Genomic DNA, 12,978 nt, shown 5'->3' with positions numbered 1-12,978 from the left:
ATAAAATATTATTAAAATATTATTTTTTAATATTATTATTAGTTTAAGATTTAAAAAAGTTGAATTAAAATTAAAAAAATTAAATTATTTATTATATTTTATGTAAAAATTTTAAAATATTTTAATAATAACATAAAATGATATGAGATGAATTGAGTTAAGAATCGTCTTGCTGAAACAGTGACATGGGTACTAACGCCGTCTTTGTCACGTCAGAATTCAGAGTCCCACGTGCAATCTATAGTCCAAACCCGCCGATTCCAATCTAACTTTGAATGTATTTCAAATCCGTCACCCAAATAAAATAAAAAAATATAAAAAAAGAGGGAATTGCTCTTCCTCTCCCACAGCACGCTTTCCCTCTCACACACACTCTCTCTCTCTCTCTCTCTCGCTCCCTGGGTATCGTTGCTGGTTTCAGCTTTTGGGTTCCTGAAATTCTCTCCTACTTTTTCTGACATTACAATGTGAGGGAACCTATTTTCATTTTGCTCTTTCTTCTTTTTTATTTTCTGGATAATCAGAGAGTTTCAGAGTTGCTTTGGCTCCTCTATTTTGAGCTCATTTTGGTTCTTCCGAACTTGAGGTACTTTCTCTGAACTCGTTTCTTTAATTTCTCATTTTCGATTATCTGTGTACTAAAGTAGTGCACTTAACATTCATTCTGCAACATATATATTTCTTTTGGTCCGAATACTTTTTTCAGGCTTGCTTGTTTTTTGTGCTTTTTTGGGATGCTTTTTATTTTTTAGGAAAATTTCTAAATTACATGTTTTTGGTTCATTTTCATAATGGGTTTACTGGGTTGTATTTAAAAAAGTTAAATTGATAGTATATCTTATACTCTATAGTGCATGGGATTTATTATGTAATGATTTAATATATCTTTTAGCATGTATTGGTCCAATTATGAAACATGCCAGAGGACGGGGACATTCTTGCATGGCGTCTTTGGCTGTCCCGTTGACGCTCAGATACTCCATCATGTTTCGCTTCGTGTTTGATGATGACAATACACATGGAAGAAAAAGAAAAGGAAAGAACCCTCAACAAAGAGTTTAAGGAAGCAATGCTAAAACTTTAAGTCAGCCGGTTTTAGGGATTTTTTTATTTATGAGCGAAGTCATTTTGAGGGAGTTAGAAAACATAAGATGTGACCGCTACCTTAATTGTGGTTTGGTTTCATTCTATTGCTTGGCCAGATATGCATGATCAGGGAAAAAACAAGAAATTTCAGTGTGGGGGCCAACCTACCTCAATATATACTCTCTAGACTCTATATGAGTATGTGTGCATATTTATGTAAAATAAAAATAGAGAAATCAATTTTAATTTACAGTAAATCATAAGACTTAACTATCTCCAAAAGTTTCATGTCTATTTAATCATCTTAGAAAAAAAAAATCTTTTGATATTGGTTTCTTAGTTTGCTATAGACATGTTCAAAAAATAAATTCCTGAAACATCTTAGCATCTTTGTTGGATTATGCTCAGTGATGGTCTTTCAGGGAATTAAATCTAGTATCATCCTTGTATTGGAGTGATTAGCAATTTCTTTGTAAATATAAACTATCAAATGATCCGCTAGAAACCCATCCTCCATTTTAGTGTGTAATCTAGTTTTTACAAGTTTCATGACAGAAAAATTTATTTTCTTTGGTTGGGTTTGGATAGACAGTTTAGATGAGATACGATGAGATGTTTTAAATAGTAGTTGAATAAAATATTTTTAGACATAATTTTTTAGAATTATTTTTATTTTGGGATTTGAAAAATTTGAATTGTTTATTATATTTTTGTATGGAAATTTGGGTAAGTTGATGAGATGAGATGAAATAAGGAGGTTTGTGTATCCAAACCCAACCTTAGTTGTATAACATTTGTTTCACATTGGGGCTCATATTAACAAAGCTAGTATTATAAAATAATTTTGGGACCTATACTAAGAAGCCTTGTATGCTTCATACAACCCTAACTTAGTCTTTTACTTTTATGTATCAACCCATGTTAAAAGAAATTGTTTGGAGGGCTAACAAATTAATTTTTTGGAGATCACTTCATAAAAAAGACAAAACTATAAAAGAATTATTAGAACTTATTTTTTGGGGTTCTAGCATGGCCAAAAAAATAATTATAGGTCACTTCTTAGAAGAAAATGACTATTATATAAGAATCTTCAAAACTTCTGGGTGTGTAGTGTGGTGATAGGGCATTAAAGAAGTTTTCTTAGGATTGGTTTGGATTTAGAGATGAGATGAGATAGTTTTAGAAGAAAAATGAATGTTAAAAAAATATTGTTAGAATATTATTTTTTAATATTATTATTGTTTTGGGATTTGAAAAATTTGAATTGTTTATTATATTTTGTGTGAGAATTTGAAAAAGTTGTAATGATGAGATGAGATGAGATGAAACACTTTTTGAATCCAAACGGGACCTTGGAGATGTCAATGTGACTTGTGTCTAGGAGGCTTTAGTGGCAAATAATTTGGAGATTGATAGTGGCTCTCCTCAATGGAATATAAATTTCACAGAAGCAGACCCGGTGGGCTTTGTGAGCAATATCAGAAGTTTGGCACATATTGTGGGATGCTAGGTTATCTTTTTTGCAAATGAAGTACCTTAGTCTTCCCTTGGGGGCCACTTTTAAGGCTTTCACTAATTGGGACAGGATAATTGAGAAAATTGAAAGAAGGTTGCCAATATGGAAAAGAATTTGTCTATCAAAAAGGGGAAGAATCATTCTTATCAAGAGCAGTCTCTCTAACCTCCTTGCATATGCTCTTCTTTTATTTTCCTTACCTACCGGTGTGGCTAATTGGATTGAGAAGTTTTTTCGTGCTTTCCTATGTTTTTTTTTTTTGGGAGGTCAAGTTTCACTTGGTTAGTTGGGACAATATTTGTTTCCCAATTTCTAGTGGAAGGAAGTTGAGTACTTTTAATAAAGCTGTTCGTGCAAAATGGTTATTGCGGTAGCATGAGGAAGGAGGGCATTATGGAGGATTGTGATTGATTCCAAATATGGGAGAGTGCTAGGGGGGTTGGTGCTCTAATGAAGTGAGAGGTGCAGATGGCGTGTGGTTGTGGAATTATATTAGGAGTGATTGGGGCAATTTTGGCACTCATGTTAGCTTTGTGGTTGGTGAGGGCTCCATCGTCAACTTTTGGCATGACTCTTGGTGTGGTGGTACAGCCCTTAAGGTATCATTCCCTGCTCTTTTCCGGATCACCCATAACCAGAATGCTTCGGTGGCAGATCTTTGGGATATCTCTAGGGATCTCCATTGTGGAATGTGTGTTTTCTTAGAGCTGCTTAAGATTGGGAAATTAGTGCTATTTCTGATTTGTTCAGCTTGCTGTATGCTACAAGTATTGGCAAGGTTGAGACATATAATATGATTTGGATCCACTCTAAGAATAAGATGTTTACTGTTAGATCCATCTACAAGGTTTTGTCTTTGCCAATATTATAATTCTTTTCCTTGGAAGTGCATTTGGAGAATTAAAGTGCCTTCCAAGGTTGACAACCTGAGGACGCTTGGAGTTATTGTCATGGATTGGTGTTATGTGTAAAAATTGTGGCAAATCAGTGGATCATTTATTACTTCATTGTGAGGTGGCGAGGGTGTTATGGGATGAAATTTTAAGAAGGATTGGATTGGCAGGGGCGGTGGGGTGTGGTTCTTTTCGCTTGTTGGAGAGGTCTTCGAGGTAACTCTTATATTGTTGCTAGATGGAATTTGATTCATTTATGTCTCATGCGGTGCATTTGGATTGAAAGGAACGCTAGGGGCTTTGAAGATGGAGAACTCTCTTTGGGTGAACTGAGATGTTTCTTTTTCCACTCCGACCACACCTTATTTCTATGGGCTTCAACTATTATATTCAATGGGACTAGTGTACGTGATTTTCTTGCATCGTTTTCTAGTTCCTGTATTGTAATTAGGTGTTCACTTTCATATACTTCCTATGTACTTGTGCTACACCTTTCTACTTGATTCAATAAATTTTCATTCTTACTTGCCAATAACATTCACCAAAGTGACCCAAGACTTGGGGGTAGGTGTGTTCAACGACTTTTCCACCTTTATGTTCCATTTAATGTGAGAAGAAGGGGTGAAGACAAGATTTTGTGGGCTCCATCCAAGAATGGGGTGTTCAATGTTGGCTTTCTTCATGGTGTCATTACTCATGTTAACAAGCCGTTCCCTTGGAAGAATATATGGTGGATTAAGGCCCATTTGAGAGCGGTTTTCTTTGCTTGGACGAATTCTATGGGGAAAATTCTTACCATGGGTAATCTAAGGAAGAGACATGATTGTAATGGACTGTTTATTGTATGTAAAAAAAAGAGTGAGGAGTCCGGTGAGCATCGTGTGCTCCATTGTGAGATAGTGTACAATTTGTGGGGTGTATTCTTTAGTCGGGTAGGATTGGCTTGGATGATGTCTAGAAAAGTTGTGGATCTTTTGAGGACCGCGAAAGGACATTGGAGGATTTCAAAACCTTTTTTTATCATTACTGTTCTTATGTGGACTGTCTCTATTGACTTTAATGGGAAAAATCTACATGACTTTTTTGTATCTATTTCTTCCTCTCAATAGGTGTTACCCTTGTATACTCCTTGTGTACTTGAGTTGCACATTTGCACTTACTAATAAATTTCACTTGTAAAAAACTCTTTCGGGGGCTGTGGCCCCCCTCCCAAAATGTGACGCCACCTTGTGCTTGTTGCTTCTTGTAGGTTCAAATTTCTAACAGCATTAAATCATTCAAATTTTACAAATTGTCCCCCTGGCACATTCCTCTTAGTGCAAAAGCTTGTATGAAAACTTTGATTAGATGAGTTATATGTTATTCAGATAAGATTATGGACCTTCTTGTCCTTTTTTTAATAGGTAATTTTTTAGAAACCTTTCATATGTGCATAATAAACAAAATCTATCTAGGTTTAATATTCAAAGGAAGATGATTGAAATTGAGTATAAAATGGGGCTCTCCTTTTATGCTAGAAGTAAAAGTGTCTTATAATGGTAAATCTGGTTTAGTCTTATGATTAGCTGATATATTAGGGACATTTTAGATGCTTGAATTAACCCCTAGGTGTTGGCTTAAGTGGTAAAGGCCTTGGGCTTGAGGGTATGCTCACTCAGGTCTAAGGTTGAAATCCCCTTGGATGCAAACAATCTCTAGGGGCCATCGCACTGGGAGATTTTCCTCTTGAATTACCCGAGGTGCACTTGCGGGAAACTCCTTGCCAAGAGCCTGTGCACCCCCTGGATTAGTCAGGGCGCTGTTCTTGGACACCCAGTGCCGATCAAAAATAAATTTGAGTTGCTTGAATTGATAAATTTATGTCATGGTTGTCACAGCATCTTATTTCTTTGCATCTGCTATAACCTTGTATCTAAAGTAGCTGAAAATGTATTATGATATATAAGTTTTGGAAAATGTTAATTTGTTTGGTAATATACATTTTTGCTTGCATTACAAACAGGGCAGGAGATAGAAAATTGAGGGTTACAATGAATACCACGTCAAAGGACTGTTCAATAACTTTTGATGAGATTGCAAACATGTTCACTCCTAAGTTTTCCGAGGTATGTACAATCATTTGTAGTTTTCCTCTTCCACTGGCCCCTCAATACTGGGCTATCTTTCTAAGGTATCTTCATGATTTTATGAATCTTCAACAAAACAAGCTTTGTTGATTCTGTGTTGATTCCTAAAGTTTGTACTAGCGATGATCGAGGTTGCCCAAACTGACCAACCTGTTGTGTATATCAACCTAAACCAACCAGATTCAGTTGGATTTTCCCCCTTCTTCCTTTGGTGGGGTGTCAGTAAGTCTGACTTGCTGATCATTTTATATATATATATATATATATATATATATAATGTATAGAAACACTCGTCTTAGTGCCTCACACAGAAAGCCTCTAGCGATTTTCACCCTATGCTCTCTCTCTCTCTCTCTCTCATCAATGAGTAGGTGTTTTTCTTGTGTTCTCTTTGATTTTGATCAATCTGAGGGTGCATCATATTGTCCCATTTGAGGCAGCTTTTTCCATTTTGTGTTGTATTTTTGAGTTATTGATCTATAGTAAGTCTTAACTTGGACCAAATAATGACTAGCAACCACTATTCCTTTCTTGGTTGGACCAACCCAACTGGCAATTTCTCTCTCCCTAAATTGGGAGAGCAAGAACAAGTATCTTTTTTCTTCGTTTTTCCTCTGGGGCGGTGGGGGGGCATCAAAGAGTGAAGCAAATTAAATGATTCTTCTTCCATTTTACTTATAAAAGAAAAATTAAATGATTCTTCCTTCCTAGGTAGTTGATTTTATGTAGCTTTTTCTTTTCTTGATCTGTATTCTGCATGAGATTTCCTTTTTGTTCAGGTTTTGAAGTTCTTTTGCTTTTTGTTTCATCAGTTGCCAATAACTTCTTTATTGATATATTCTTTTTTTTTTTTTTTTAAATTCTCAAATTGTTATGTAACAATCAACACCCACAATTACTGTCCTTAATCTATCATGGTCAGATCTGTGGCCTCAAGTCTCAAGGTCAGGCTCTCATTTGTCGGTGTCTGTTTGATTTGGTAGCTGACTGTCTTTGTCAGGCAGAACTAGAACCTTCTACCCACTACCAAATAGGGGCCAAATACCAATGTGTTGGAGTTGACACTCATTTGACTTTGGACACTATTTGACATCGTTTTGGGATACTGACGAATAAAACTAAATTATGTTGTTCAAAATTTGTGACCATGTAGTGGCTGTTTTCCCTAAAGATTAAGGTACCATGTAACTTTATTGGCTTAATGATTCTTTCACTGTTTAATTTGTTATGAAACAGGTAAACTGACCTTGAGATCTTAGCACAATTCTCCATAATCACATTGAGACTCATATGCTTATGTTCTTTTATGACAGTATATCTTGTTCTGTGTAGGTTGATCTCTCCCTTTTTGCTGCCTCTGAACATGAAGCTATAGGACTGGAACATTTCTTAATGGAACCTAAATGTAACAGAAACTTAATTGGTGTGGTTGATTTTGAAACTTTCCATTCACAGAAATTCTTCGACGTTGAAGATTTTTCAGGCGCCATCGAGTATGATGAAACAAAGCATCATTGTGGTCGTCTCTCTCTCTCTCTCTCTCTCTCCACATGCACATATCATGATAATGTAATGGTTTTACACAGAAGAGAATGTGTAGATAGAACTACTTCTACCTTCAAATAAGCTTACTTGTTAGCCAACAATGGAACCATGATTTCCCTATTGAATGGTCAGCCTTCAGGTGCAGAGCCTAAACATTTAGTTAAATCATTGCTGGGTGTCTTCTATTTGGATATAAAAAAGTTATCTTTTGTTTCCTTAACCTATATTTTTGCCTCAAAGGAAGTTGATTTGTTGATTTGGAATATGTCTTGGGAGCAACTGCACTTATTTATTAGTTTCCTCATTACTTGTCTCATAAAGATTCCATGAAAGCAACTACACTTATCTATCATTCCTTTTACTTGTCGCAAAAAAGGTTCCTTTGGTAACAACTGTTGTAGAACTGCCCATTTTTAGGCTGTTTCTCTCAGTAGTTGTACATAGTTGAGAAAGAGTAAATATTATAAATTGGCATTTGTGACTGCTCTGAAGCTATGATAGTCATGGCAGGGCTGTGTTTATTCATTTATTGGCGCAAGAGGACTTTAAAGTTTAAATGCATTGATTATGTAATTCTATCCACCAATTGGGTTTGCACTAAACATTGAGATGCTCATAGTGAATTTACTCTACAGGCACTCATGTTCATGTAATTTCACTACTGAGGGCATTCACATGTGGAAAATATCCACAAAAGGTCTTCTTTTAGTTTACAATTGTTTTGAAATGGCTTCAATTTGGCTCCTATCACTGTGCAGGCCTGTGAATTTGAATGTCTGTATTTCTTTGTGGACAATAAATTTTCTCTTAGTAGTTATTATTCATGCTTTCTTTCTTTGCAGATGCAGTTTGTTCTAATAGTGCTAAAGAAGTACGGGAGGAAAAGCGGGAGGTATGCGCTGTTTGACGGTGTTAATGAAGCTAGTGCTAATTGGAATTCTAAATTTTGTTTTCATTTCTACTGGAGCTTCATAAATGAAGGATGAATTTGTCTTTCATAGAGTCAGTTTGTATCTCAAACCAGTTTTACCCTTTAGATAGCACAATCACACTCTTGATATTACTGCCTCTTTCTTTCCTAATGTGTTGCCCATTCCAAGATCATTTCATATTGATCTTCTAGTCCCATATGGTAACCATTCATACAATAACAATTTCCATTTTGCAATTACTCATTGCATTGTGTTATATGTCTCCTTATTAGTTATCAATCCTCCTAGGTTTCCACTCAGTAATGCTGGATGAACACAACTTTTTTCTATATAACTTTATTCCCTTGGGCGATAGCTCTAGATTTTAACAGACCAAGTCTCAGTAATTTCCTTGTATCGGTTTCTGATTCTAGCTAGGTGCTTTTCCTATATATGCCTGTGTATGTGGGCTTTGCCTATTGTTATTATTAAATAAAATTTACTTATAAAAAGAATTGTTGACTAGGGTGGTAACGATAGCATTGGCAGAACACTTGTATTTTTTTCCCTTCTAATGAAATCTGTGGCTGCTACACATAAAGACCCGCGTCCTTTACTGTTCCATAAGCTATTTGATGGACACACTGCCAGGGTTGGGGATAGGTTGAGTTTATCCATCCCTTTCATCAATTGTAAATCTAACCAGGAGAGTTGAATATTTGATGGACACGCTGGATCTGTTGCGATTCAAGCTAGTGACTCTTAACAGCCTTATTTTTTATATGATCATGTTTTGGGTATAAGCACGAAGTCATATAAACACAGCAGAATTTTCATGTTACTTGTAAGGGATTGGTTATTTGGTGTATAAATTGTCATTAAACTTGTAAGAGTGTAATATTTTTCTTGGTAAGAGAACTTAGGTGGATAACTTTCACCATCTGCTTTGTGGTTTGTGGTACATATAAAATTCTTCCTTATTGTACTGGTTGATTTAATAATGTCAAGATTTACTTTTATGTGGAAAATTAGTACCTCTTTTTTTAAATCTATCTGCATTTATGAAGGGGGTTATGTGTGATAAGATCAGCACTTTTCAATCCCATATAAGAATAAAATTTCCACCATGAAATTCGTGGTTACTGGTTAGGATTGAAATACATAACAAGAATTATAGCTTTCCAATCTGCAAAACCTCCCATGAAATTTTCTAAGGGTGTGATTCAGTTAGTGTGGTACTTTGTTGAGCTAAGAACTTCAGCTAGCCTGTTAACTAGTTAAATGTGTCAGTCAGCATTAAACTACCGTGCTTTATATAAACCAGGTTTGGATTAAGCAGCTCAAAATCCATTTCCCCCAGGATTTTACTTCAGATTGTAAAATTTTTTATTTCATCCCAAAATTAAAAATGTAGCTCTAAACAAAACAATTTCATTTTAATCTTTGCTTGCTGATAGGATGGTATATTCAAACTTGCCTGTGCATGTAGTTGTTTTTTGTTTAATAATATTATCCAGCTTCAGGTTTTCGACTCTGTTGTGGGGAATATATTATTTTTGAATAATTTCCTACTTCGGTTTTTTCTGATGATATTGCCGGGCTTGTAGTCTATTGAAGATATGTTGAATGATAATGTTTTCGATGGAAAAACCAGGCTTCCAACTACAGGCAAAGAATTCGGTTTGGGTAAGTCTTGAGAGTATTTTACCTCGTTTGATCAAATTGTTTTTGCTCTATTTTATGCTTCATTCTCCCCACCCCTCACCCCCTTTTCTGTAGATGCCAAGTCTGCTGATAAACTCGTCATTTTGGATAATGGTCCTTGCAAAGAATCCTACCTGGGAAATGCGGATTTAGAGAGCCTCTCCCCAGGCTTCGATGAAAGAGACTATGTTGCTGAGATATCATACATGTCTTCTGCAAGTGTTCCTGCACTTCAATTTACACATAACCATAACTCTCCCATGCTTAACCAAATGACAGTCCATGAACTACATGAGGCCTTTAAGAGCGTGTTTGGTCGTGAAACTTTAGTGACAGACAAGCAATGGCTGAAGCATCGTGTGTTATTTGGCTTGCGGAACCAGGTTGAGTCAGACAGTGATTTGAACCACATAAAATGTGGTACAACTTCCTATAAAACCGAAGACAAAACTCTGTGCTTATCCAGTAGTGACTCATCTAGGAGTGCCGCAAGCTCCATCAAATGTGTGTTAGGTGATGAAACTATGTCTTTAGATTGGCATGTTGGAAGGAAGGGGCTTGCTGGTCTTGATTTGCAGACCACCTCTATGGAGTTGAGCGAAATTGAATTATGTTCACATGATGGAGGAGATAAAGCACTTGTCACACGAAAGAGATTGCGAAAGCCTCCCAAAAGATACATTGAAGAATCATTGGAAGCGAATTCAAAATATTGTAAGGGAAAAAGTGGAGCTGTCAGACCTCGGAAGTGCCTGAAGGAATTTGGAACTTCTCAGTTGGCTTGCGAAGACAAACCTTTCAAAGGAAGTTGCATTCAGGTTCCATTTGGTCTTCCAATAGAGGAAGGGCACGTGAAGATAAATGCATCATATTGGGTAAGGAACATGGCAGTTGTATGGCCTGAGTGAACTTATGTTTTATAGATTTATTCTTACAATGCCATGGATGACTTGGCTGGTTGTCGGGTCAAAATTAGTAAATGGATAGATTAAGTTTTTTATTTTTTATTGTGCATTGATATGGATTGCGGATATGTTGGCAGTTTTACTGCTTAATAATATATACAAAAGCTGAAGGAGCAAGTGGTCTTAAAATGTATTACAAAAAGCAATCAACTTTACATTTTCCATCTCTACTTACCTTTGAGGGCCACATGACTCACTAAGGCATCAGATCCCCCTGTTAACTAAATAGATTGTCTTTGTGATCCTGCATCCATGGTGCTTTAGTCCATGTTTACTGACCTTTCTGGCAGAGTTGGTTTTTTCAAGCAATTAGTATGACCATACTAAACACCAAATGAATTTATGACTGCAAACAAAAATTTGCATCAATTTCATTCGGCATCATTTTAACATAAGTTTGATATCTGGAACACTTGCTGGAAAAGTATGGATCAGGCTTGAATTGTTTCCTATGCTAACCATCAATTTCCATGTAATGATGGGGTAAGTTCTGACTCTTTTCATTACAGGGAGCTACGAGCAAGGCAGCTCTGCTGCTAGAGCTGCCCTGGCATCTTGGTAGTATCTCAAGGCAAAACAATGATTTAAACAATTTTAGGATATTTATTTATTCTTTTTGAGATATACCATGGAGAATATATGTAGGCATGCATCCACTTATAAAAAATATATGTAGGCATGCAGTGTGAATAATGCATATTTCTTTGATACATTTGTCAATTTCATTCTAACGGTTGCATCTTTGCCATAATTGTATTCAATTTAAAACTTGCAGTTGATCCTTTTTCCACTGAATTCCAGGATTCTGAGAATTGCAGGGATGACAGAATTTCATCTCCAAAACAACTTGTTACAGAGCCTTCTGCTGCTGCATCACAAGATGAAATTTCTGAAGATGAACATGTTACAAGAAGCATTGTTCGAAAAGGCAGCAGCCGTAGAAAGCATCATATATCATGGACTCCTTCTGAAGTGATGAGGTTAATTGAAGGAGTCTCTCAGTGTGGAGTTGGGAGATGGGCTGAAATAAAGAGGCTATCGTTTCCATCATCTTCGCGTCGAACATCTGTTGATCTCAAGGTAGTTAATGCAATTATTATATTGATTTACTCAAATATAATTTTCTGGAAACTGAATATTCTTCTTGGGTTTCCAGGACAAGTGGCGAAATCTGTTACGGGCTTGTTGCGTTCAGCTGCAGAGCAAGAGAAAGGTTACATTAGAACTACTTTTGTTAGCTTGTGGCAAAAGCAAGTATTTTGTTCGGCATATCTCGACTTATGATGCCTCCTCATAAATAGGATGATATACGGATACACCTCTATTTTACTATTAACATTCAATCTTTAACAGTTTATGATTTTTATGTGATTTTTTTTTTCCTGATTTTGTCAGTAATATGATTATTATTCTGCTGTTGGCATAGTAACCGAAATTGAGCATCATGTAAGTGGCGAGTTAATAATTATATCCCTTACTAAACTAGGGTGTTATTAGAAGGGAAGAGTCTGAGGAGAAGTTATGTTCATCTTCCAGATTTGTTTACTATATAGTTCCTTCCATGTTTGAACTCTTGAGGTGAGTACTCTCATGGCTTGTCATAAAGTTCTTGACTGTCTCTAAGTTTGTTTTCGTGGCTCATGTAGGTCAAGCAAGGGCAGAAGCAAGCATCGCATCGAGTGCCAGAGTCTGTTCTGTGGCGCGTTAGAGAGTTGGCCACGACCTATCCATATCCAAGGGAAAGTAATTCCAAGGTGGCATACACTGCACCCATTTCTTCCTCCTTTCCAGCCGCCATTCAAAACAGGTCCGTGGCTTTGTCAACTAGTGTCTGAAGATAGTTGAGTTGAAGGCAAAGAAAATAATACTAGCAATTAGCGAACTGCTGTAGATGTGAAAGCTTTTTACTAACTGATAAAAGAGAAAAGAATGCTTGGAATGAAACTGCATCTTTCTTTGCTTTGTTTTTTATTCTTCTTCGTTGTTTTTGTTTTTTTTTTTTTTTGGGGGCAAAAACGTAGTTTTCTAACATAGTGAATTTCTAACTTGTGCCTTTGTAATGTATGCTATTGTTTGTGATGTTTGCATTTTGCCTTGAATTCCATACCCAAATGAGTAGTTGAATGGTCGTTTCATGTCTGCGTTGATTTTGGGTTTCCCTCAAATCTGTATTCCTTGCGGTCAATGTTTGACGCTCTTCTCGTGGTATTTTTTCTGTTTTCTTATTTTCTA

At 36.2% G+C, this 12,978-nt stretch overlaps 1 protein-coding gene across 5 annotated transcripts; it reads left to right on the top strand.

Annotated features, from left to right (window-relative positions):
• The first annotated feature begins 334 nt into the window (after positions 1-334).
• LOC108990329 lies at positions 335-12,829 on the top strand. Of its 5 annotated transcripts, XM_035685393.1 has the most exons (10): positions 335-586; positions 5,498-5,600; positions 6,954-7,140; positions 7,802-7,863; positions 8,009-8,058; positions 9,685-9,763; positions 9,857-10,656; positions 11,548-11,826; positions 11,903-11,959; positions 12,393-12,829. In XM_035685393.1, the coding sequence occupies exons 4-10, from the start codon at positions 7,842-7,844 to the stop codon at positions 12,579-12,581; spliced, it is 1,476 nt and encodes a 491-aa protein (XP_035541286.1). In that variant the 5' UTR covers positions 335-586; positions 5,498-5,600; positions 6,954-7,140; positions 7,802-7,841; the 3' UTR covers positions 12,582-12,829. The 5 variants fall into 5 exon arrangements, with proteins under 5 accessions (XP_035541286.1, XP_035541285.1, XP_018819810.1 ...); XM_035685392.1 differs by lacking the exon at positions 7,802-7,863 and having other exon boundaries at positions 7,077-7,140; XM_018964265.2 differs by lacking the exon at positions 7,802-7,863 and having other exon boundaries at positions 6,954-7,137.
• The last annotated feature ends 149 nt before the right edge of the window (positions 12,830-12,978 follow it).

Source organism: Juglans regia, chromosome 14, assembly GCF_001411555.2.
Source record: "Juglans regia cultivar Chandler chromosome 14, Walnut 2.0, whole genome shotgun sequence".
NCBI classification, from domain to species: domain Eukaryota; kingdom Viridiplantae; phylum Streptophyta; class Magnoliopsida; order Fagales; family Juglandaceae; genus Juglans; species Juglans regia.
Note: the sequence above shows the minus strand (reverse complement) of the source record. Positions and strands in the feature narration are given on the sequence as shown.